The 25,267-nt window shown below is 40.2% G+C and overlaps 1 protein-coding gene across 1 annotated transcript; it reads left to right on the top strand.

Annotated features, from left to right (window-relative positions):
- The first annotated feature begins 2,379 nt into the window (after positions 1-2,379).
- Positions 2,380-17,846, top strand: TMEM165 (transmembrane protein 165). Its single transcript, XM_087724726.1, has 6 exons — positions 2,380-2,670; positions 10,064-10,289; positions 12,447-12,622; positions 14,461-14,643; positions 15,446-15,551; positions 17,218-17,846. The coding sequence occupies exons 1-6, from the start codon at positions 2,494-2,496 to the stop codon at positions 17,292-17,294; spliced, it is 945 nt and encodes a 314-aa protein (XP_087580852.1). The 5' UTR covers positions 2,380-2,493; the 3' UTR covers positions 17,295-17,846.
- Positions 17,847-25,267: the final 7,421 nt, after the last annotated feature.

Here is a 25,267-nt window from a genome sequence, read left to right as displayed (position 1 = left end):
AGAACTCTGCCATTGAAGTGTGCAAGTCTTAAAGCTGTCAAGTGGCAAGACCCTTGCACCCCTAACCCTTTAGGGAAAAAACCCCAGGGGTGTTCAAACTTGACAGCTTTAAGACTTGTGGACTTCAACTCCCAGAATTCCTCCTCCAGTCATGTTGGCTTAGGAACTCTGCCATTGAAGTGTGCAAGTCTTAAAGCTGTCAAGTGACAAGACCCTTGCACCCCTAACCCTTTAGGGAAAAAACCCCAGGGGTGTTCAAAGTTGACAGCTTTAAGACTTGTGGACTTCAACTCCCAGAATTCCTCCTCCAGTCATGTTGGCTCAGGAACTCTGCCATTGAAGTGTGCAAGTCTTAAAGCTATCAAGTGATAAGACCCTTGCACCTCTAACCCTTTAGGGAAAAACCCCAGGGGTGTTCAAACTTGACAGCTTTAAGACTTGTGGACTTCAACTCCCAGAATTCCTCCTCTCGCTCTTCATCTTGATGATGTGCGGACGGGCGGAGGGAGGGAGCTGGAACCGGTTCTAAACGGCACTGTAGATTTGTGGAACCTCTTCTGTAGAATAGGTTAGAACTGGCAGGAACCCACCCCTGGGGCAACGGGACCGGGCGTCCACTACATGAACGTGCGCACATGCGTATTTGCCGCCCATGATGCTCCGCGATGCCTCCATGACGCTCCAGCTGCTCGGCAGAGCATCGCGCAGGCAACAAATGTTCCGTGTGCGGAAGCCCCGAACAGCTCAAATAGAGGTAAGGAGCATGGACGGGAGGGTGGGCCCTTCAAAGCACCCTACTGGAACGGTACCTAGTGCTCCCAGCAGGCACAAGTACGCCTATACCAGGGCGTACCAGTCGTATCCCACCAATGGTAGCAGAGGGAGATGGGCAGTCTCTAAATATGAGAAATAAATAGTAGGTCTCTAACATGCCCTGCAGGAATTTTCTGAATTGGGCATGCTCATTGCACATGCATTCCGAATGACAAGGCTGTTGGTTTTATCAGAGTCACTTCTACTACCTAAAGGCGCAACTGATTCATAGTCATGACGGTTACAGCATCCTGAAGTCAACTTTTTGCAATTGCCTGAAAAGCCAAGTCTACGGGGAAGCGAGGTTCACTTTACAACCATGTTACTAACTTAACTGCAACGATTCACTTAGCAACTGTGGCAGAAACGGTGATAAAATGGGGCAAAATTCATGTAACAATTGTCTCACTTAGCAACAGAAATTGGGCCTCAATTGTGGTCGTAAGTCAAGGGCTACCTATGAGGGCACTAATTCAAGAGCTATACATTTGCTGGGCTCTAAACATTTACCAAAACTGCTCAAGCTGAATGCAGGAACTGGGGATGTCTAGTTGAATGAGAAGAAGGACTAGGGGAGACATGATAGCATCTTCCAATATCTCAGGGGCTGCCGCAAAGAAGAGGGAGTCAAGGTATTCTACAAAGCACCTGAGGGCAGAACAAGAAGCAATGGGTGGAAACTAATCAAGGAGAGAAGCAACTTAGAACTGAGGAGAAATTTCCTGACAGTGAGAACAATTAATCAGTGGAACAGAGGTTGCCTCCAGAAGTTGTGAATGCTCCAACACTGGAAGTCTAAGAAGAAGTTGGATAGCCATTTGTCTAAAACAGTATAGGGTTTCCTGCTTAGGCAGGGGGTTGGGCTAGAAGACCTCCAAGGTCCCTTTCCAACTCTGCTATTGTATTGTAGTATTGTATTTCTTAGGTTAATATTTCAAAAAGCTTCAAATTGTATCCATTATTGGTAAGATCCCATTTCTTTTCATTGTTAAAAAAAAAGTTGGAAAAGGCAGTTACACCCGTTGCAAGTAGCAACAGCTGCACTTATGTATTAAAATTAAATTATTAAAGCTAGATTAATGCATTTGGAAGTACTCAACCTGATATTATTGAACCTCGGCGGCTCATTTACTTTGGTTGGGCTGCTGCAAGGAGGAAGAAAACCTAGAAGGGGACAAGAGCAAATGACCTTTGCATTGAACTGCCCTTTAAATGAGCAATTGAGTTCTACCTGCACTCAGACACGAACCTGATTTGCGGCATTAATTGTTGCGTTTCCAAATGGTTGCAGATTCCAAAACGCCCCCAGGGCAGCAAACCACAAGTGGGAGGAGCTCCGTCCTGACAGCACGGCGTCACGTGACACACGTGGTTGGCTGGCTGGCTCGCTCGTCTCCTCCTCAGCCCCGTTCGCTCCGACGGGACAGCCGAACTTGACGGTTTCTATTCTCTGACGCCAATCCCAGAGCGAGCGGAGAGGTTCCCACCCAATCAGGCCAGGGAATCCGCGGCGGAGGCGGGACGTCGGGCTGAGTGACAAGGCAAGGCGGCTGGGTTGCGTTGCGCGACCGGGCCCGGAGGAAGCGGCCATGGCGGCGGGGCGGGTTCCACTCACTTCCGCTTGTGGAGGCCGTCCTTCCCGGGAGTGAGAGCGGGAGACGGCCGGGCTCGGGGACAGGCATGGCGGGGGTCCTGCGGCTCTGGCCGCTGCTGCTGCTGCTGGCCGCGGCCTCCGCGGTCCCCGAGCAAGACGTCGGCCGCGAGCGAGACTTGCCGCCTCACCAGGAGCAGCAGAAGCCGCCGCCGGCGCCGCACCAGCAGCCGGCGGTACAAGGGCCGGACCTCGTCCGGGCTGAGGTGAGCTGAGGGAGGCGGAGGCGAGGCCTCGGGAGCCGGCTTGATTACGGGGGGGCTGCTGGGACTACTCCCGCCCGCGAAGAGGGAAGGAAGGTGCGGAAGGCCCCGGCTTCTCCTCCGTGGCTTCTCCTTCCCTGCTCCGACGGTGGATGGCGGCCCTTCGAGTCTCCGCCCTGGGGCAGAAGGTGGCCGGGTGAAAGGAGGGATGGGAGAAGCCTTTGGGGATTGGAGGTCGCGACAGGTTTGATTCATCCAACCATGTATGTATGTATGTATACATACATACATACATACATACATACATACATACATGTGTATATGTGTATGTACACACACAAACACACACACGGGAGTCCTCAACTTACGACCACAATGGACCACCAAAATTAATGATGCTGTAGGAGGTTAAAACCCTCCCCTCTGCTAGAAGAATGAAATATTTTAGGAAATATTAAAAAGAACAGAATATTTCCCCTAAAAGAGAGGCAGAAATATACATATATACATACATACATACATGTGTATATGTGTATGTACACACACAAACACACACGGGAGTCCTCAACTTACGACCACAATGGCCCACCAAAATTAATGGTGCTGTAGGAGGTTAAGACCCTCCCCTCTGCTAGAAGAATGAAATATTTTAGGAAATATTAAAAAGAACAGAATATTTCCCCTAAAAGAGAGGCAGAAATATACATATATACATACATACATACATACATACATACATACATACATACATACATACATACACAGACACACACATAAAAAGGGTGCCTCAGTGTCTAAGCTTGTCAATCAGAAAGGTCTGCAGTTGTGGCGGTTCGAATCCCTAGCGCCGCGTAATGGAGTGAGCTCCTGTTACTTGTCTCAGCTTCTGCCAGCCTAGCAGTTCGAAAGCAGGTAAAAATGCGAGTAGAAAAATAGGGACCACCTTTGGTGGGAAGGTAACAGCGCTCTGTGTGCCTTCGGCATTTAGTGATGTCAGCCACATGACCACGGAGACGTCTTTGGACAGCGCTGGCTCTTTGGCTTTGAAACGGAGATGAGCACCGCCCCCTAGAGTCAGGAACAATTAGCACATATGCGCGAGGGGAACCTTTAATTTTAATACATATATGCATACATATGTATCCACCCACTTGGAACTGAACCCAGAAGGACATTTCTTCCAACAGTGCTAAGTGAGACAGTTGTTAAGTGAGTTTTGTCCCCCTTTTACGACTTTCCTTGTTATGTTTGTTAAGTGAATCAATGCATTGGTTAAGTTAGTCCCACGGTTGTTAAGTGAATCAGGCTTCCCCCATTGGCTTTGCTTGTCAGAAGGTTGCAAAAGGGTGTCACGTCACACACACACGGCAACCGTCATAAATATGAGTCAATTGTTAAATAGCTGAATTTTGATCACGTGACCATGGAAATGCTGCAGTGGCCATAAATGTGAAAAACGGTCATAAGTCACTTTTTCCAGTGCCGTTGTAACTTTGAATGGTCACTAAATGAACTGTGGTAAATTGAGGACTAACTTTATATACAGGTGGTCCTCAGCTTACGATCACGATTCTGCCCAAATTTATGTTTCTAAGTGAGACAGTTGATAAGTGGGATTTGTTCCCTGTTATGACCTTCCTTGCCATATTGGTTAAGTGAATCACTGCAGTTGATAAGTTAGCAGTTTGGTTGTTAAGTGAATCTGCTTTCCCCATTGACTTTGCTTGTCAGAAGGTCGCAAAAGGAGATCCCATGACCCCTGGACATGGCAACTGTCATAAATGTGAACCAGTTGTCAAGTGTCTGAATGTAAATCACATGGCCATGGGGTCATGGGGCTGCTACAACGGTCGTAATTGTGAAAAATTGTCATAATGTAAGTTGAGGACTACTTATACATAAATATACATACTGTCCCACAAGTTCTGTTCTCCCTTGGTTGTACTGGTAGTCCTTGACTTACAACAGTTCGTTTGAAGTTACAGCGGCACTTAAAAATGTGACTTGTGATTGTTTTTCACACAACCGTTGCAATATCCCCATAGTCACTTGATCAAAATTTGGATGCCTGGCAGCTGACTCATATTGCGATGCCATAAATATCAGGATCATTGATCTTTTGCAAACTTCTGAAAAGCAAAATTAATGGAGAAGCCAGATTCATTTAACAACTGTTTTAGTAACTTAACAGCTGCCATGATAAACAACTGTTAAAAAGATCGTTAGATTGTTAAATGGGGCAAAATGTCTCACTTAGCAACCACAATTTTGGGCTCAATCGAGGACTGCCTGTAATGCCCGCATTTCATTTTCTGAAATGCCTCATTTCATAGAAATCGTAGGAGACTGCAAAGAAGAGAGTTCTGTTGGATCTCAGAAGGGGGAAAGAAATCAGAAGGCTGGTAGACTATTCAACTAAAAGTATTTTATTAAAATGCCTGGCCTTTTAGAGCAGTGTTTCTCAACCTTGGCAACTTGAAGATGTCTGGACTTCAACTCCCAGAATTCCCCAGCCAGCGAATTTGCATTCGCTGGCTGGGGAATTCTGGGAGTTGAAGTCCAGACATCTTCAAGTTGCCAAGGTTGAGAAACACTGTTTTAGAGTAACCTATACGCTCTTTATCCATATGACACATGCTTAGCTTGTTTTATATACTCATCTGACGAACTGCAGACAACACCAGTATTAGTGATTTATGGTTCACATCTTCCTAAAATTACTTAAATCTATTTTACACCTTGTTTTTTTTTAAAGAAACTGATATAATCCCGCTAGGAACAGTTACACTGTCTACTGTTAGCTTAATAAGGCTGATTTGGAAATAGTGAGGTTGCCAAATTGCACAAAATCCATTAGCTCACCTGTTACAGATCATGGTGACCCTTTCAGCAAGATCTTTTCAAGGTCTGGAAAAGTAAATATATTTCAGTGATTTGATCCGTTGGAATTGGATAATGACAGTTCAAATTGTGTTACACAATGTTTTGTTTTTTTCAAGTTACTCTTAGAAAGTCGTGGACTTGCATAATAGTTTCCGAGTGGGAAATGACGATAATTTGTCATTTTATGAATATGCAACACATTAGTTTAACCCATATATCTTAACTGTTTTTCTAAGCAAGACTGTACATTTACTGTTATGTATCAATTTCTTATTTCTTTCAGTTGTGCTGAATTAAATATCTTGCCATAATGCCTGCATAGTGTTGAACTGCTCAGCACTTCTTGGAACCCAATTTTATAATCATAGATGTTTCTGTTGTTTAATCAGATTTCATGAGAAGTTGTAAACTATTAAAAGGTGACTTCCCTCATATTCCTTTGCTATAAATTATAAATTGAGGTTTGCCATTCATTGCTTAAACAAAAGGGAATGACCAGCTTAAATTTTAATATAGACTAGACAACCAACGACTTCTTGGGTCGTCATTTCGGAGATATTTCTTTACCAAATGCCTTCCACAATAACAGGGCTTCTAATGTAATTTTAAAGGTTCTTAAAAATTCAGGGAGATATTCAGAGATGTATCCACCTTAAAAGTAGCCAAGTAGAATTGTATAGCACAAATATCAGGAATTGGCCATGGGAAATGTTTTATCACATTTTGTTTTGTCATAAAGTACTTCGTGATCATTCTTAAGTTATAAGCCGTTTTATAAAATTTGCCAAATTTCAATTCCATGGGATTCATGGGTGCCAAAATTTGGACCCATTCTGTAAGTTGGGCCATTCAAGGTATCTTGGTTGGAAAACTTTTGCCTTATAATGGACTATTTTGCCTAGTTAAGGGGTTACAAGACTCAAAAGTTTCAGTAGTATACTGATTATCAAATAATAGCAAGAGTGTCTTTTTTAAAAAGTACGGATTTTATAGTCTCAGGATAATTTTGTCTTCAGAAATAAAATGTGATTCGAAGTTCCGTGCACTTTCATCTACAAGCAAGTGTTTCATGGTAGAGCAAATCTCTGAATTTTGACAAAGAGCAGACAGGGTGAAACATGTTGGATGCATTTTGCATGATAACATCAGCTTTTATTCCTGAATTATTATAGCACCTGGTTTGGAAGGTTTGAGACAAATAAGAACTAGCTTTCTTTGGGGTCTACGACAATATTTGTAATAAAAGAAAAACTCTTAGCCTGTCAACAATCAGTAAAGGTGAAGATTTGCAATCATGAAACACTAGCTTGTAGATGAAAGTGCATGAAACTTGGATTCACATTTCATTTGTGAAGACAAAACTATCCCGAGACTATAAAATCACTTTTTAAAAAAAAGACACTCGCTAGTACAGTGTTTCTCAACCTTGGTGACTTTAGGTCCTGGGGACTTCAACTCCCAGCTGTGCTGGCTGGGGGATTCTGGGAGTTGAAGTCCCCAGGACCTAAAGTCACCAAGGTTGAGAAACACTGCGCTAGTATTTGGTAATTTCACTTATTTAAAAATAGAACTTGCAGTTACTTTACTTTTCTTAGAATTCTATTTCTAGAATAGTATTCTAGAAATAGCACAGTATATTCTAGAATCATATTCTAAAACTACAGTTGTGTTTTAATCTCTGGGTTAGGATAGGTAGTTAGCAGATGTATTCAAAAAGAGCATGTAGGTAATCCTTGACTTATAACCATTTGTTTAGTGGCTGTTCAAAATTAAAGTGGCACTGTGAAAAGTGACTTGTGACGGTCTTTCACACTTACGACCATTGTGGCATCCTCCCCATCATCATGTTATCAGGTTTTTTCAACTGGCATGAATGCATGATGGTTTCAGTGTCCTGAGGTTATGTGACCAGTTTTTGTGACCTGACAAGCAAAGTCAATGGGGAAAATCAGATTCACTTAACAACCGTGATACTAGATCAACAACTGCATTGCTTTACTTAATACAGTGTTTCTCAACCTTGGCAACTTGAAGATGTCTAGATTTCAACTTCCAGAATTCCCCAGCCAGCGAATTCTGGGAGTTGAAGTCCAGACATCTTCAAGTTGCCAAGGTTGAGAAACACTGACTTAATAGCTGTGGCAAGAAAGGTCGTAAAAGTGGACAACACTCACTTAACAACTGTCTTGCTTAGCAATTGAAATTTTGGATTCAGTTATGGTCAAAAGTCAAGGAATACCTGTATATATTACCTTTAAATAATGAGATAAAATAACTTGGATTTAGAAGGTCAGCAGATAGAAGAATAATATTATATTGATCTCAGTTCTGGTGGCAGTTTAGATATGACTTTGCATTAGAGTCCCAGCTATCTGGAAAAAGTACTTGGCTTGAAATCCAAAGATCATTTTATTCATTCGTTGGTCTGGTCTGCCATTGCTCTTTTTGAAGCAGTATTTGGAAAAGTGTGGTTGTGATTGGGGGATTTGATTGTGAATATTTTTTAAGGGGATGCATAGAATGCCTCTGGCTTAATTCTCCCTATTTAAATGGGTTTCTCATTTTACTTTAACAAACCCCTTTTATGAAACCTTTACTGTCTGTGTTACAGTCCTTTGTGAAATTATATTTTGGATCTTATATGCATTTGTGAAAACTAATATTGCTTGTTATGAATGTTTATATATTGTACGTAGTCACAGATCAACGATTGTCTAGGTGATATAATTTACCAAGCTAGAAATGGTCATTTAAGGCATATAACTCTCTGGTTAGTAAAGTGAATCTTGATGAACCACTCCTACTGTTAGGAATTTTTGTTCTTGATATTTATTTTCTATTACTCTTAATAGAAAAATTATTTTGGGACAATAATAGATTTCGAAGAAATGCTTTGTGACATATATTCAAGTACTTGAAAACAACTATTGTATCTGCTTTCTGTATTTTTTTTCTCAATGCTACATATAGTTAATTCCTTCAAATATGCTTCATAAATAATTAGTAAGGTGAATTAAAGGTAAGTAGAAATTTGTTGGGAGTGACTACAATTTATTGTTGAAGAAATGCAGATAAATTGCAGCTACAGACCAAGTGCCATAACAATAAAATATGAAAAATAGAATGCTAATGAGTCAACATCCAACATCTAAAGTTCAGATCATTTTTGGATTTTTGTTTCCGCAGGGATAAATGAAAACCTTGAGGAAACAATTTACATTAAATACCAAGGAGAATAGCTGAACATGAAATGATTGTTTTATAATATATTAAATTTGTATGCTGCCTGGCTCTGTGGCTTTGGGCTGCCCACAGGTTTATGTTTACAGAAAATTTAAGGAATATTCAAAACGATATTGTAAGAAATACTGTTGAAGGTTGTGGTTTCTAAGTGTTGATACCAACTTCAGATTTATGATACCATAATGCTTCTAAATTTAAAAAGATTAGTCAAATGTTGTATATACTTTCATATAAGCCCATCCATGGATAAGGCGACCCTCAAATTTTTAACAAAAGTTCCATGAAAAAAGTGTGCCACCTGTAGATACTTTACATGGGGCTACCCTTAAAAATTCAGAAGCTACAGCTGGTGCAGAAAGTAGCAACGTGGGCAGTTCTCGAAGCCCCCATGTTTCACCAGTGCTCCGTGAGCTATATTGGTTGTCGGTTTGCTTCCAGGTAAAACTCAAGGCATTGGTTATTACCTTTAAAGCCCTGTATGGCATGATCCAGGCTACCGGAGGAACCATCTCACTTCATTGGGATTGGCCGATCCCACCTCTGCTGGCAGAGTGGGCATGCTAAGGACCCATTCGGCTGAGGAAAAGTGGTGGGCAGGCTGCAGGAGAAGAGCCTTCTCTGCTGTGGCCCCCTGCCCTTTGGAACAAACCTTCTGAGGTTAGATCTGCATTGACCCTCCTGATTGTGTGTAAGGGCTTGAAGACCTGGCTCTGCCAGCAGGCCTGGGGCTCCAATGGGTGTGTATGTGTGGTATCATTCTCCTGTGGTTAGAAGATTGAGAGACGACCCTATCTTCCCCTGTGATCGTTGTACTCCCCCACCTTTTAATCTTTCAACGATAAAAGTATTTTTAATCTAAATTTTAACTATGATTATGACAGTCTTATCTTTTTAGTGTTTCTGATTTTCATGTTTATAAGCTGCCTCCGGACGAGATGGGCGGCATATAAACCCGATAAATAAAATAAAATAAAAAGGCTTTCCCATATGGTACTTTGACGTTCTGCTTATCTATGGATGTGCTTATACGTGAAAATATGAGTACTTTAAGAAAGCATTGTATATACTCTCAGATGTGTCCATCCCCAGGTAAATTGAACAGGGGGGTTTATTTTGGCACTTAAACTTCTTGGCTAATTCATAAGGAATTTGTAAGGGCCCTTTTCCATACTATCCAATGGATTGCATTTTTCTTAGCATGATGTTGGCCTAATAAGGAACTAATTTCCTTAAAACTTGGAATAAAAAAACGTATTATTTTTCTTTTCAGAAAGGACCTACCCTCGTTGTTCCCGTCCATTCGGTTACTGAAGAGTCTTCAGATAATACTAACGTAGGATTTATCCATGCCTTCGTGGCTGCAATTTCTGTCATCATTGTTTCCGAACTGGGCGATAAAACCTTCTTCATTGCTGCCATTATGGCAATGCGTTACAATCGCTTAACAGTGCTGACTGGGGCTATGTTGGCCTTGGGGCTGATGACGTGTCTATCCGGTTAGTGCTTTTGTCTTCTATTTCCTAGAACATAGTGGAAATGTGGTATATGTACTGTATGTGGGAGAGACTGTGGCATTACAGAGAGAGATCAATTTGGCACAAGAAACGACTGAATGACATCGCCAGATCTCGCTGCTTTAGCAGAGTAAGGAAGGTAACTTAGGGATGATTCACACCCTGGCCAGAGTCACTTTTGCCATTGGGCAGAAGACCCAGAAGTATAGCCAGCCAGAAAAACAGGTTTAAAAACAGCTTCTACCCATAGGCCATCGGACTCCTAAACACAACCACAATCACTCCACATACCTACCGAAACTAGTTTCTTTCTTTCTTTCTTTCCCCAATTACTTGTATAAATTGGGAATTGCGTAACCCGTCAAAAGCGCGGAGGACAAAAGCGCGCTCGACGAAAGCGCGCATGTGACGTCATCACAGCGCGACGAAAAAAATTAAAAAATTAAATTAAAATTAAAGCAAGCCGATTCACATAAAGGTAAGGGTTAGGTTAAGGGTTAGGGTTAGGTTAAGGGTTAGGGTCAGGTTTAGAGCGTTAGCGTTAGGTTTAGCGTTAGGTTAAGGGTTAGCGTTAGGTTTTTCGTTACGTTAACGGTTAGGTTTAGGGTTAGTTTTAGGGTTAGGTTTAGGGTTAGGTTTGGGGGGGTTAGGGGAAGGTTTTAGCTTTATTTTTACATTTTTCGATCACAGCGCGATGTTTTCGTCGCGCTGTGATGACGTCAAATGCGCGCTTTCGTCGAGCGCGATTTTGTCCTCCGCGATTTTGTGGTGGAACCGGGAATTGTAGTGTCTTGCATTTTCTGTTATGGATTGCACCAGTAGAGGCTAAACCAATTCCGTTGTATACATGATGTACAATGACAATAAAGGCTATTATTAATAGGGACCTGTGAAAAATTTCAGTTGTGAAAAGGCCCAGTTTAAACTAGGTTGTTTCATTTGATCAGAAATGGCCCTGTGCCATTCTGACGTTATGGAAAGCATTGGAACTAGAGGCCATAAGTTTTGGTATTAAGGAAGATTTTGAGTAGCCATTTGGCTTCTGTTTTTGTTTTTTACATTAGCTTTAATTGTTTTCTTTTTACTTAAAGTTTTTTACTTAAAATTTTGACAAAGAGCAGACAGGGTGAAACATGTTGGATGCATTTTGCATGATAACATCAGCTTTTATTCCTGAACTATTATAGCACCTGGTTGGTTTGAGACAAATAAGAACTAGCTTTCTTTGGGGTCTACGACAATATTTGTAATGAAAGAAAAACTCTTAGCCTGTCAACAATCAGTAAAGGTGAAGATTTGCAATCAGGAAACACTAGTTTATAGATGAAAGTGCATGAAACTTGGATTCACATTTCATTTGTGAAGACAAAACTATCCCGAGACTATAAAATCACTTTTTTAAAAAAAGACACTCGCTAGTACAGTGTTTCTCAACCTTGGCGACTTTAGGTCCTGGGGACTTCAACTCCCAGAATCCCCCAGCCAGCGCAGCTGTATCATTTGATCAATCTAAAAATGTTATGCAATAAAAGAAACTACCCTCTCTTATGAGGAAGTGGACCTACCTTGAAGGTCTTCTAGTCCAACCCCCTGCTTAGGCAGGAAACCCTACACCACTTCAGACAAATGGTTACGTAATCTCTTAAAAACTTCCAGTGTTGCAGCATTCACAGCTTGCCTCCTGAAGTTTTAAATGCTCCAAAACTGGAAGTTTTTAAGAAGAGATTAGATAACCGTTTGTCTGAAGTGGTGTAGGATTTCCTGCCTAAACAAGGAGGTTGGACTAGAAGACCTCCAAGGTCCCTTCCGACTCTGTTATTCTATTATATGCCCTATTCATAGAGTTATTGTAAATTAGGATTACTGCAAAATATCATGTAGGAATATTTTTGCTATTGCAAATACATTAGTGTTAATTTTTATAAATTGACTTTTTCTTGGAAAATTTTACCTGTATTTCAGCTAGGTAGAAATGTGGGAAATAATATTGTGTATAATACTATATTAATGTATATTAATTCCATGGGATGAATTAATATATATAGGACTTCCTGATTTTTTTTTTAAAGTGCTTAGACGGTAGAAATAAATCAAGTCTGCTTCATGGAAAACCTAAACTATTTGCTTTTCTGTCCGTAGTTTTATTTGGTTACGCTACCACAGTAATTCCTAGAATATATACCTACTACGTGTCAACAGCACTCTTTGCAATTTTCGGTATCCGAATGCTTCGAGAAGGCTTGAAGATGAGCGCAGATGAAGGTCAGGAAGAATTAGAGGAAGTTCAAGCAGAACTCAAAAAGAAAGATGAAGAAGTAAGTTAAAGTTTATAATCGTGTTTCTCAACCTTGGCCATTTTTAAGATGTGTGGATTTCAACTCCCAGAATTCTCCAGCCAGCATGCTTGGTTAGAAACTACTAGTTTGGTATTTGGTTAATACTTCTTAAATGATATTCTTAACAAGTACCTATTGAGTACTTAATGATATGAAGGCTGAGCAAAGATGCACACTGAAGAAGGAAAGGTAATTCAAAGGGCACCAATCACTGCTACCTGTTCTGACCGAGGCTTCCCAAGAGCAGGAAACAAACTCCTTGTTCCGACAAAAAACCCTTTTATTAATTTACTGTGAATTCTGCTCATTCGCATCCAGCAGAGTCTTTCAAGGGAGGATTTATAGTCACAGACCTTATCTTGTTTGGAGAGTTGCCAGGCCAATATCTGCAAAACTCGGCAATGAGTCCTGGAGAATCAGGAACCAATTAAGCGAACTAATTGTTTCCTGCAAACTCCACTCCCTTTTTGCTCCTCTTTTATTTCCTGCGGGAGTGGCCATTCATCGTCCATCTATGGCCTTACTCCCAAGTGGACCCCTGTTCTTTAGCTGTTCCCTTCGTCTGGCAGCTCTGCGCATGCGCATACTGGGAACAGGCTCCAGCTGTTCGTCTGCCTCACTGATGTCTGACTGAAGGCAGCTGATAACTGGCATATGGCCATTGCCCCCTCTCTGCCTCCGACACAGAGCCCTCATCAGAGCCTTCAGGATTGGCCCATGTTCCTCCCCAATCTCCTCACTGTCTGAATCTGCTGCCAGCCCCACTGGCCACTGGCAGGCCACAACACTACCTCCTTAAAATCAAACATGTCTTGTGGCGTGTTTGTCCAGGAAAAGAAAGAAATCCCTACTGCCATATGGAATTCTTGCTTCCTTGCTCTTTTGGAATCACTTTTACTCCTTTGAATCCAAATTGCTTCATAAGATCACTAAATTAAGGAGGGGAAATGAGTTATCTGACACCTCTGAGTTACGACTCCAAGTACCCTTGGTATCTTGATTAGTGCTAGGAGCTATTGAATCCTGCAGTTAGGTAATTTCAAAAGACCCACTATTGTTCCTCGTAGGATTAGCTGGTGAATGTCCAAAAATAGCAATGGATCAGTCTTTATCAAGACATCCAATTCTGGACATTTTGGTTGGTATTTTTATTGCCAGTATATGCCACTCTATGACCATAAGATTTGATATGATATCGGTATAGTATTGTAACACTTCAGTGTCAGAATTTGTTTCCATTTGTGATTATTTCTGAAATCAGGATTGTAGACTAGAATCGCCATTCCGTTTTAAAATCCGATTACCCATTCCTTTACAATCATTGAATATTCTGTTTCCAACCAAGGATAGCAATAGCAATAGCAGTAGACTTATATACCGCTTCATAGGCCTTTCAGGCCTCTCTAAGCGGTTTACAGAGAGTCAGCATATTGCCCCCAACAATCTGGGTCCTCATTTTACCCACCTCGGAAGGATGGAAGGCTGAGTCAACCCTGAGCCAGTGAGATTTGAACCGCTGACCTGCTGATCTAGCAGTAGCCTGCAGTGCTGCATTTAACCACTGCGCCACCTTGGAAAAGGAGAAACCTTCATAGCCAGCAAAAAAAACTGCAGGATTTAACCACAGTTGCAAACCGTCTCATTCCTGCACCCATCACTCTTACGCTGAAGCATTAATTATTTGTTAGGTTGCATCTATTTACATTGATACATTTTGTAGATTTATACTGTAAATCGGATCATTGCTTCTATCACTGATGTTGATTCTTTGGCTCTGCCTATTTCCCAAGTGGCCTAACAGCTGCTTCTTTTGCTAGCTCCAGAGAATGAAACTCTCAAACGGCCCTGGAGACATGGAAGCCGGTACGGGCCCTGCAATACCTCAGAAGAGATGCCTGCATTTTATTTCTCCAATTTTTGTGCAAGCATTCACTTTAACATTCCTGGCTGAATGGGGCGACCGCTCCCAGTTGACCACCATTGTCCTGGCAGCAAGAGAGGTGAGTCAACTGCATAAGAAATGTGCATGATTAGAAGTTAACAGAGCAAAAAGTTCAGGCTCCGATTAGGTACAAATAGATTAATATTATGATTTGAGCCTTAAGATGTGCAGTAAGTCCTCTTCCCTTGGGATCTGTCCAATTTAAAAGGCACAGTTATATTGCCTGCTCCATGGAATGTACTCAATAGAGTTGACATACCTGAGAAAGGACATTACCTTGCTTATATCTGTGCAGAGAAGCGATGGGATCAGCAATCGTAAGACCCATGTGGCTTTGATTTAATATTCCATATGTTAAATTGTTGCTTCCACGGACTGTGCAAGGCACACCATGGAATCTGACCCAGGAGAAACTAGTTCAGCTTACATAGTTACCTCTGAAGACCTGGAAGTACAAGTCTGTGTAATTAGTTACTGAGTATTTTTGGTTTAATATTAATACATTTTTATTCCTTGGCACTTTTATTCTGTCCAACTGGTTACATTACATTAGGGAGGGAAATTGGTTCTCCTCCTGGTGCTGGGGTGATCATTTAAACAGAGTAGGAAAAGGACCTTTTGTTTCTAGTTTTCCCATTTATTAAAGGGATTGTGATACTACTTTCTGTTATCTCAGGAATGACATTCTAGTGAATTCTCTCTGGTCATGAACTAAGGCTGGGTGTGGCTGACAGTACATTCTCTGTGTGCTTTTATCTGTTTGTGGCCTTTGAAAGTGTGAGTGGCTCCTTTCTAAGCAACTGCGGCAAAAATGTGTAGCTTTTCAAGTAGCACTGAACTGTTTTCCATTTTTGACACAGAACCCCTACGGTGTGGCTGTGGGTGGAACAGTTGGACATAGTTTGTGTACTGGCCTAGCAGTGATTGGAGGAAGAATGATAGCACAAAAAATCTCAGTTCGAACTGGTAAGTTCTGAACAGGAAATGAAACCTGTCTATTTGCAAACAGGGAAGGTGAATTGTTTTCTAACCAGGAAGAGATTGAGAAATCAGTTTGGTCTAGTGCAGTGTTTCTCAAGCTTGACAACTTTTACGTCCTGTGGACTTCAACTCCCAGAATTCCCCCAGCCAGCTATGCTGGCTGGGGGATTCTGGGAGTTGTGGTCCACAGGACTTAAAAGTTGTCAAGGTTGAGAAACACTGGTCTAGTGATTAAGACGCCAGGCTACAAAACAGGAGATTGTGAGTTCCAGTCCTACCTTAGGCATGAAAGCCATCTGGATGACTTTGGACCAGTCATTCTCAGTCCAACTGGCCTCACAGGATTGTGGTTGTGGGGGGATATAATTAATTTATAACATTAGTAAAGGGGACCGCTTTGAATCATTTTCACTAAAATGATGCAAATTCCAGTCCAGATTACTTTTATAAGTCCAGGGCTATCTGTAATGATACACTTTTAGTCTCCCTCTTTCCCCTGGAAAGGCATGCAAAAATTAATATTATCACTAGCAATTCTGTAGATTTTGTAAATCTGATGCATGGGACATATGGTCTTAAACACCTGCCCACATCCTTCAGTTTAGGTATGCCCAAAGTAACCAATGCATTAAAATGTCCTATTGTTTGTTAAGTTAGTGGATAATTGGTTCCAAGAAAACTGAAATAGGTGAATTCTGTCTATTTACTATATTCTCTTTAAATTCATGCTCATAATTTAGAACGTGGGTTTCTTGGATGGAGAGGGGAAATTATCTTTAATCCACTGTCAGTGTGAACAGGCCTGAACAGATGCAAACCCTGTTACCTTGACATGAAACTTCCTATACGGTCTAATTTTCCAATTGGTTCAAGATCAGTTTTTCAAATGCCTCTCCTTTATCCATTTACTGAAATATTTATATTATTTAGTCTTTCTTAATAGGAATGACATTTTCCCCATTTATTTATGGGGAAAATGACATTTTCCCCATTTATTTATTGGTTGAAATTATACAACCATCTCACATACATGAGTATGGGTGGTTTATAGCAGTGTTTTTCAACCTTTTTTGTGCAAAGGCACACTTTTTTCATGAAAAAAATCACGAGGCACACCACCATTAGAAAATGTTAAAAATTTTTTAACTCTGTGCCTATATTGACTATATATAAAGTGTTTTTCCCACGGCACACCTTACACTATGTCACGGCACACTAGTGTGCCACGGCACAGTGGTTGAAAAACACTGGCTTATAGGATTAAAAAACACACACACAATACAAAAATAACTTTTAAAAGCCTAAAAGGAATTTAAAAATATAAAAAGCAAAAAGAGAAAGTACATGTTTCCTATGAAAGCCATCCACAAAGATAAGGTCTTTTGTGGTTCAAATTTTTGCTGAATTGCACAAAAATCTTTTGATGTGGATTATTTCTTATAGCATATAAACACTAACTAAAGCTTGTCGTTTATAACTCCTTAACTCTGACCGTGTTGGAAATATATAGGGTGGGTGCCTTGATTGATTAGATGCTGGTAAGAAGTAGAGGCATGAAAGCAATTTCATAAATACAAAAAAAAAGCCTTGTGAAATTTTGTCCTTTATATAAGTTCTAACCACCCGGTTATTTTTCTTTTTTCTTTTGCAGTGACAATCATAGGAGGCATTGTTTTTTTAGCATTTGCATTCTCTGCACTATTTATAAGCCCAGATGTTGGATTTTAGCAGGACTTTTTTCCTCCTTTTCCTTGAAATACAAAATTAGAACCAGTGACTGCCATTCAGCTTCCTGTATATAATGTACAGCTCCTTATTCAAACAAGCACTGAAGGTGGAATGCTGTAATTTTTATAGTCAACAATTAGTTTGATATGTTTTGTAGATACGGTATCTGCTGGACAATTACATGATCTATATATATTTGGGATAGGAATAATGTACATTTGCTTACTTGTACCGACTCAGATCAACTGAGGTTCAGCTCCTGAAATTTTGTGGAGTTATTTTACTTGCAGATGTCCAAAAAAAACACTGCTTGAAAAAAAAACAACCTTTGATTTTATTTCTCAAGTACATGGTCCCACAATCAGAAATGAAGAGCTATGCCAACAATTAAGTCATCTATTCAAGACATTGAACATGGTGGAAGAATCAGGATACGGAATGTGCTAATTCAGAAACGGTCTCAAAATACAGAATCCATCTAGCTATTTACAAGATCATTTTTTTTATATTTGAACATTTGATGCATTTTCAGATTAAAATATTCTTAAAGTGGTTATTGTTTTCTTTTTAGTAAGTATAATAATATGGAGCAAAGTGGATTAAAAAATAGGTATTTCCTATTCTAGAAATGCAATTAAAATGCATTTTGGTTTCATTCAAGAGGAAAATAATGTGTACAGTTCAATATTTTATATTTTTAGTGGATTGTGCCCATTTCTTTTTATTCCAGTACCTTTGGTGGATAAATATTTCTGTGATTTCCCCATGATTGCTATTGTTTTTAATTTTAAGTCATGCTGCTTTGTCAGTTATGGAAAAATGAGAATTCGCCACCGATTCAGTGCCACATGCTTTGTTCTTGCCTTAATACATTGTGTAGCCATTTGGTACATAAGCTGCTGCTAGAGATGATGTTTTACGTAACGTATGGCACTGCCCCAATATGGGGGAACCCCTTCCCCAAATTAAAGCTTTATTCCTAACCAATACTATAATAAGAAGGCTGAGATAAGATTGATCAAATGGGAGAGTTCCAAATTACCCCTCCTTTTTGCCTTCTGAATTATCCCTCCTTTTTGCCCCACCCCTCCCTCCCCCCAGTTTAGAAGTTCAGAAGCCATTCAAAGAAAGCTGGGGTTCAAAGCGTTCCTCATGTTTATATCATGTGCCTGGGGTAGGATAGAATTTAAATCAGCTATTTTGCGGGTATAAAACCAGTATCTTCCCATTGCTTGGAATGGAATTAGTTTCTTGAAAATAAGTTCAATTAATGCTGCTCTTTTGATCTGCCAGCAGGATTCTGGATTTGCCCATTGCTATTACTGAGCAATCTAGTTGTCCATCTTGTAGCCAAAAAAAAAGGGGGGTGGGGGATCCTGTTTGTAAAGCTGGCTGAGGAATTCTGCAGGTTGGAAGTCCACAAGTCTTAAAAGTTTCCAAGGTTGGAGACCCCTGCTTTAAAGACTTGTTATCTGCAGTTCAGCGGTTCAAATCTCACCGGCTCAAGGTTGACTCAGCCTTCCATCCTTCCGAGGTGAAATGAGGACCCAGACACTGGGGGCAATATGCTGACTCTGTAAACTGCTTAGAGAGGGCTGAAAGCCCTATGAAGCGGTATATAAGTCTAACTGCTATTGCTATTGCTAAAGGGTCACACCCCTTTTTTGTATTGTGACTAGAATTGGATCCTTTCTTTCAAGCGTGCCTCAGTAGTACACTCTACAGCAGTAGTGTCAGTTCCCATCATCTTGATGCTAACCTTCCATTGATGCAGCTCAGGATTGCAATGGCTCAAACTTAAGTGGTGATCCAACAGGACAACTAGATCCCTCTCAGAGTTATTACTATTGAACCAGGTTCCACCTATTCTGTAACTCTGCATTTGGCTTTTCCTAATCCTAACGCTTGAGACTTGTTGAACTATTATTTAGGTAAATTCCCGGAAGGGTTACTTACATTTTATTTACAAAGCAAATGGGTCTTACATTCAATTAGAATTAAAAAAACAAAACAAAATCACATCTATGAAATCTTATCGGACGTGATTTTATTTAACGCAGGGAAGAAATCACACAGACTGAAATCCTATGGCCATTGAAACAGCACAGACTCTATAACAATGTTTCTCAACCTTGGCAACTTGAAGATGTCTGGACTTCAACTCCCAGAATTCCCCAGCCAGCGAATGCTGGCTGGGGAATTCTGGGACTTGAAGTCCAGACATCTTCAAGTTGCCAAGGTTGAGAAACACTGCTCTATAAACCAGTATTCGTTTCCCCCATTTAAGTCAATAGGAAAAGCTGTAGAGACTCTTGAAAGATTCAAAATCTAGGTCATTTCTCATCCTGGGACTTTCAAGAGTTATGTGGCAATCCTTAAGATTTTCAGATCTCAGATCCTTGAAAATAAAACAAATTAGCCTAAATTATTGTTCTTCCTACCACTCTCTGCGGATTTAAAATTTGGTCAGAAGCATGAGCGTTGAAAAAGAAGAGTGAATGTTGTTCTTTTTCCATCCATCTAGAAATGCAAGGAAGTCCTGTTCAGTGTTAGCGAGAGATAGGTATCTAAGACTGGAGATAGCGCTATTATCCTAGATCAGTGTTTTTTTTTTGATCTGGGACAACTTTAAAATGTATGGACTTTTAAGATGGCTGGAGAATTCTGGGAGTTGAAGTCCATACATCTGAAAAGTTGCCCAGGTTGAGAAACACTGTCCTAGATGATTAGCACGATCACTGCAACGCAAAAAGAGCCACAACTCTCACCAGCCAAACCCAAAGGGCGCCGCTTGTATTTGCAATTTCATCCTCTTCCCTCCACCCCACTCAAAATTCTTTCTGATTGATGTTGAAGAAGAAAAGTAACAGTCTAGATACCAAGTCAGCAAGAAGAAGTATTCAAGCCGGAAACATGATCAAAACCTTCATGCTACGAAGCAGAAATTTCAAATGTTATGTTTATTCAGTTAAAAACTGACACTTGGTAATGATCACATGAACACTTAAGGATCCATATCTACAGTTCCTGATGTCAGATCATGAAAATTCACACAGGTTTCCTACATATACAAATCTAATGCCAAATTTTAAAAATGCAAAAACCAAGACAATGTGAAATCAACACTGAAAAGTATCCAATTAGACCATTTAAAAAATAAATACTTTTTAAGAATAAAAAACACTTTCAAAGCAGCTGTATCTTTTAAGAACATACCCCACCCCACCCCACCCCACCCACCCCCAAAGTCTTCCATAGATTTTGATTGTCTACTAGTGCAGCACCTCAGTTTAAGAGCTGGGATCTGTATATCAGGCAACACAGTATTTTGTTCATACACAGTGTTTCATTTTTGCTTTCTTTTGTTGTGTTACTGGCAGGTACAATATCTCTTAAGCAATACGGCCGATCATGCTGCTGGCAATACCCATGCAGATGAGAAAGCATGAAGCGTAGCAACACAGACAGTAAAGTACTCGTTTATTAAAGACAGAGAGGAATGTAGTGTTAAAAAAATATGTATCAATAAACTATTCAGTTTCATAAAACAACCAAATTTATGTTTTTTAAAAAAATGTCTCTCAAAGCTTGTCTCACTCACTGACTTGTTCAACATTCAACTTCAAAAACAATTGTATACATTTGAAAAGAACTCCAATTTTTTAACGTGGGCGGGAGGGGGGGGCGCTAGGGAAGAAGAAAACGCATCCCCTCTTCCAAATCGAATCGGCTCCCTCTAGGCCTCCTTGTCTCATCGCATACATCTCTCCACAATACATTTCCACAATGGATTTAGGAGTTTGACATGCATGCTGACATCACAGGACACAGTTAACATTTAAAAAAAAAAAATCACACACACCTACAAACACAACAAAAATGGGTGTTCACTAAAAATACAAACTATACTTGTGACTGAAGCAGTCTACTAAAGGCCACATCTGTAAACCCTCTACACATTTTAATCCTAAGGACCACTTAGAATCATATGAGAGCCTCCTGTTGATAATTCTCTGGCAATTGTGCAACATCTATTTTTTATTTAAAAAATCAGTTCTGAAAAAAGCTTAGGTATTTATCTATATCCGTAGAAAGCCAACCAATACTACATATCTGCATAATCACACATTTAGACTTAAGCCTAAATGTTAAGAAACATTTCCCAGCAATGCCTCTTTTTGACAATAGTCTACATTCTGACCCCACCCCTTTCTTCTGCAAACAGTCCCATTGCCTAAATAAATTGTATTTCAAAATGAGATTTCCCCTTCCCCCCCCCAATAAAGTGCTTATATTTGCGCACATTTTAGCCTACCTAATTTAATTTCATACTCAAGTATTACAGGAGAGCGATCACCACTTGCAGAAACAAAAGAGCTGTGGCATTTCAGAGAGAAAAAAAAGCAATTTTGACTTGCCAATCTACCCGGGTGCATCATTATTTTATATTTTAGGTGCTGGTCTGCTTGGCAAGACTCTTCCCACTTAAAAATGTTTTTATTATTTTGCATCCCACCCTAAGTGCGGTTACCACCACCTCTTGGCCGTCTCAGGGACTCTAGCCACAGTGGTTAACAAGGATTACCTTTTTCAACCGGTTGTTAAGCAACTAACATGGTTTTATCTGACAGCTTTGGACTCATGTGGATGGTCAGTTGTTTTTATTCTTGTCAGCTGAACAGCAGGCGGGAAGCCTACAGATTGTGACAGTCTGGAATAATTCATTGCACCAGCAAGTAAACTTCTACATAAAAATAATGGAAGGCAAATGGAGAGTGCTGACTATATTCTCTTAATATGTGTAGAAATATAGTATATATATATTAGATTTTTTACAACCCCTGGTAAACCCCAATTATGGGAGGAAGCTAACCCTCCCATAATTTGGGGCTTACCAGGGGTTGTAAAAAATCTAATAGATACCTTTCACCCTGGCTTCGCTGATAACGGATAAGAGCCTGTGGCCTAATGGCTAAGAAGTTTGCCTAGGATGTAATATAGCCCAGGTTCAAATCCCAGTAAGGGTATGGCTAGCTGATGAGAGCTAAATAGCTTGAAATAGATCTATACTAGTCTCCCTTTATTTATTTATCAGCACAAATAAAAAAAAAACACATAGTATATATATATACACATATGTTTTCATAGATTTTCATGGGTGTAGGTATGCTGGTCTTGTTATATTCGGGTCTTTTCCCGTGTAAGATTGAGATTGTTTTGGCCGAAACAATTTGGTCTCGCCGAAACGTTGCCAAGGCAATCTCAATCTTACACGGGAAAAGACCCGAATACAAGACGATATATATACGATTCCCTCTAGAATTCCTAGAAGCTCATCTTGGAGTCTTCCTTCCCCTCCCAACCCCACAAACATAAGCAAACCTAAACTCCCTTTCAGCAGCACCTTCTCAGGCTTCCTATCCCTTGTTCAACTGTTCAACTGTTGCTTCTATGCAGAGGTTGGCATCTTTGCCACGCCCAGGAACTCACTCGAAACCTCTCTGCAACTGCACTGCTGGGATTCAGTGGCAAAATGACCGGATTTTGCCAAAACAAGTTTTCCTTTCTTTCCTCCCCTTCCCCCCCAAAAAAATAAAAAATAAAAATAAGAATGGGAATGGAAGCAAAATGTTCCCATTCCCACCCTTCACACTACCTGACCACCCTGAAAAAGGGGCCAAAATTGCACTGCCAAGAACTGGCCACAAAACGAATACATTTTGGCACTGCCTTAGAGTTTGATTATGGGAAGGGAACGTGCCTCCCGGAGGTCTCCTGTTCCCACTTCCCACTCAAACGCTGCCCCTCCAAAGGCCGACATTCCTCCATGTCAACGGAAGGCCTCCTGCCGCTCTCCGGGAGGTCAGGAAGCTGTAGTGTGGTCCCTGACCCTGTACAGGTTGCCCACCCCTGCTTTAGGTTAAGTGCAATACCCACAACGTGAACTCCCAGCTCCTCGCGCCCACTCCGCCCACCCTGCCTTCCCCAGCAGAGACATTTGGCCATACTAAATTACAGATGGTGGAATAACCACGCTTACAATTTCTGAGATTAAAAGTTAAAAGTGAGAAACACCAAGGCTATTAGTTATTAGCCTTGAGAAACTTAATGACAAACTTGTCATTAAGAGAAAAAGCTGGATCTTTTCACTATTTAGGGCACATTGATACTCCACAGAAGCAAAAGATCTTCAGACAAAGCCGTCAGCGAGAAAATAATCAGAAATGCCAACATACCTTCTAAAAATATTTTTGTTTCGTTGAAGTATATGTCTGGAGTGCTGTAGAAACAAAAAATCTTTAGTATTTGCTTTTTACTTTCTTACTACTTTTCTTCCATTAGCTCACCTTTTATATAACCTCCAAAAATACATGTCACATCTACTGATATTGTAGTTGTGTTCTTCCACAATAAAAAATTACAAAGGAAATCTATACCAAATAAACTGCCCATATTGCACTGCATTCTTAGGCTAAAACCCTGATCTATAAAGCAATTCCAAAGCCCTCCCAATTTTCTCATTTAATGCTATAATAATATTCTAAATAGCTTCAAGCCCAACTAGACAATCATTTACTACATACAAAGGTTTTTGTTCAACACAGCCAGGCTTGGGATTACAACAAACAAGTTACGGCAGAACAGAATTATTTGCAATTAAATTCATAGAACTATTTCCACACTTCTTATGTATGTAGATAATAATGCTACGCAGTTTCCTATGTAAGCTACCCACTGGTTTCCAGTATTTGCCAAGAGGGAATAGGATTAATCCAATTCTTTGGTTCTTTGATTCTTTAAAAATAAATCTTAAAAAAATTGATTACGGTACACGCTATTAAAACTGTTGAATGATGCATGTGGGGCAGGGGGGAATTGGAACCATGTAAGGCTACAGCAATGGGGGAAAAAACTTGAAGGAGCTGTTCACATATCACATTAAACCATATGCCTGCCTTAGTAACAAACGTGCTCAAGCATATCTACCGATGCGGTCATAAATGTGGCTAGGGTCAACCCACATTGTGGGCAAGCCTAGCATCTTTCCCACAAAAACCAAGAAATAAAGCCACGAGTGGCATTTACACCAACGATGGCTTCATTCTCTGATTTCTTCAAGACAGATGAAAGCAGAATCTTGCACATGAATGTTATGCTCAGTTTATCTACCACTTAGAAAATAGTCAGTAGATGTGCAAGGGCACATTTACAACTAAGATAAGCTGATAGTTTAGCATGGTACCCGAATAGCATCCAAATTAACCTTAGGATAAACATTTGGTATTTTCTACCAAATGTCGCTTTGTCCAACCAGCACTACATTCTTTGCGGCTTTCACTATAACTTTGGTTACATTAATAAAGCTCCTCCAATCTTTCTTGATTCAGACATTCCTCCACTTTTTTTTCCCTTTTAGATACCCAATTAAGTCTTTTCAAACTTATTTTGCTCTGCAGACGTGGATTTTAAAACTAGTACCATAAAATATATTAAAACATTTTTTTAAAAATCTGTACAGAATTTCAGTTGGATCTTTTTATTATCTTTACGAAGTGAATTTTGTCATCTGAAGTCTTAATGCCATGTTTATCCCTTGATGTCTTATTTAGGTATTCCACCTCATTTCAGATAACTCAATTTAAATTGCTTTACAGGTTAGTTGTGTTGTTACTCACATATATGTTTTGGCATAAATTTAGAAAAAAATTAGGTGCATAATTTCAAATTGTGGAATGTGAGTAATTGCACTGCAGCTATCCCCTTACTGAATGGTTGAGGAAAGTGCAGCATTTTAAAAACATTTCAATTCTAAATTTGTACAGTTTTTAAAATACTTATATGTACAACTACAATAGAGACTTAGCTAGGAAGCATGTTTTGTTAGTGAACTAAAACTTCAAATATGATCATAAATTCAAGATAATGTAATTCAGTATGTTTAGCACTACTACCTGAATCAAAATCAAGGCACT

This window comes from Thamnophis sirtalis, unplaced genomic scaffold (genome assembly GCF_051295495.1).
Source record: "Thamnophis sirtalis isolate CommonGarterSnake01/CBP01778 unplaced genomic scaffold, rThaSir2_p1.2 scaffold_10, whole genome shotgun sequence".
Classification (NCBI taxonomy): domain Eukaryota; kingdom Metazoa; phylum Chordata; class Lepidosauria; order Squamata; family Natricidae; genus Thamnophis; species Thamnophis sirtalis.
Note: the sequence above shows the minus strand (reverse complement) of the source record. Positions and strands in the feature narration are given on the sequence as shown.

What these genes read in the sequence shown, in the direction of transcription:
- TMEM165 (XM_087724726.1), top strand. Translation starts at nt 2,494, where the DNA reads ATGGCGGGGGTCCTGCGGCTCTGGCCGCTGCTGCTGCTGCTGGCCGCG. An exon ending in TCAAAAAGAAAGATGAAGAA is followed by an intron (nt 12,623 to 14,460) that starts GTAAGTTAAAGT and finishes TTCTTTTGCTAG; the next exon opens with CTCCAGAGAATGAAACTCTC. An exon ending in TTGTCCTGGCAGCAAGAGAG is followed by an intron (nt 14,644 to 15,445) that starts GTGAGTCAACTG and finishes TTTTTGACACAG; the next exon opens with AACCCCTACGGTGTGGCTGT.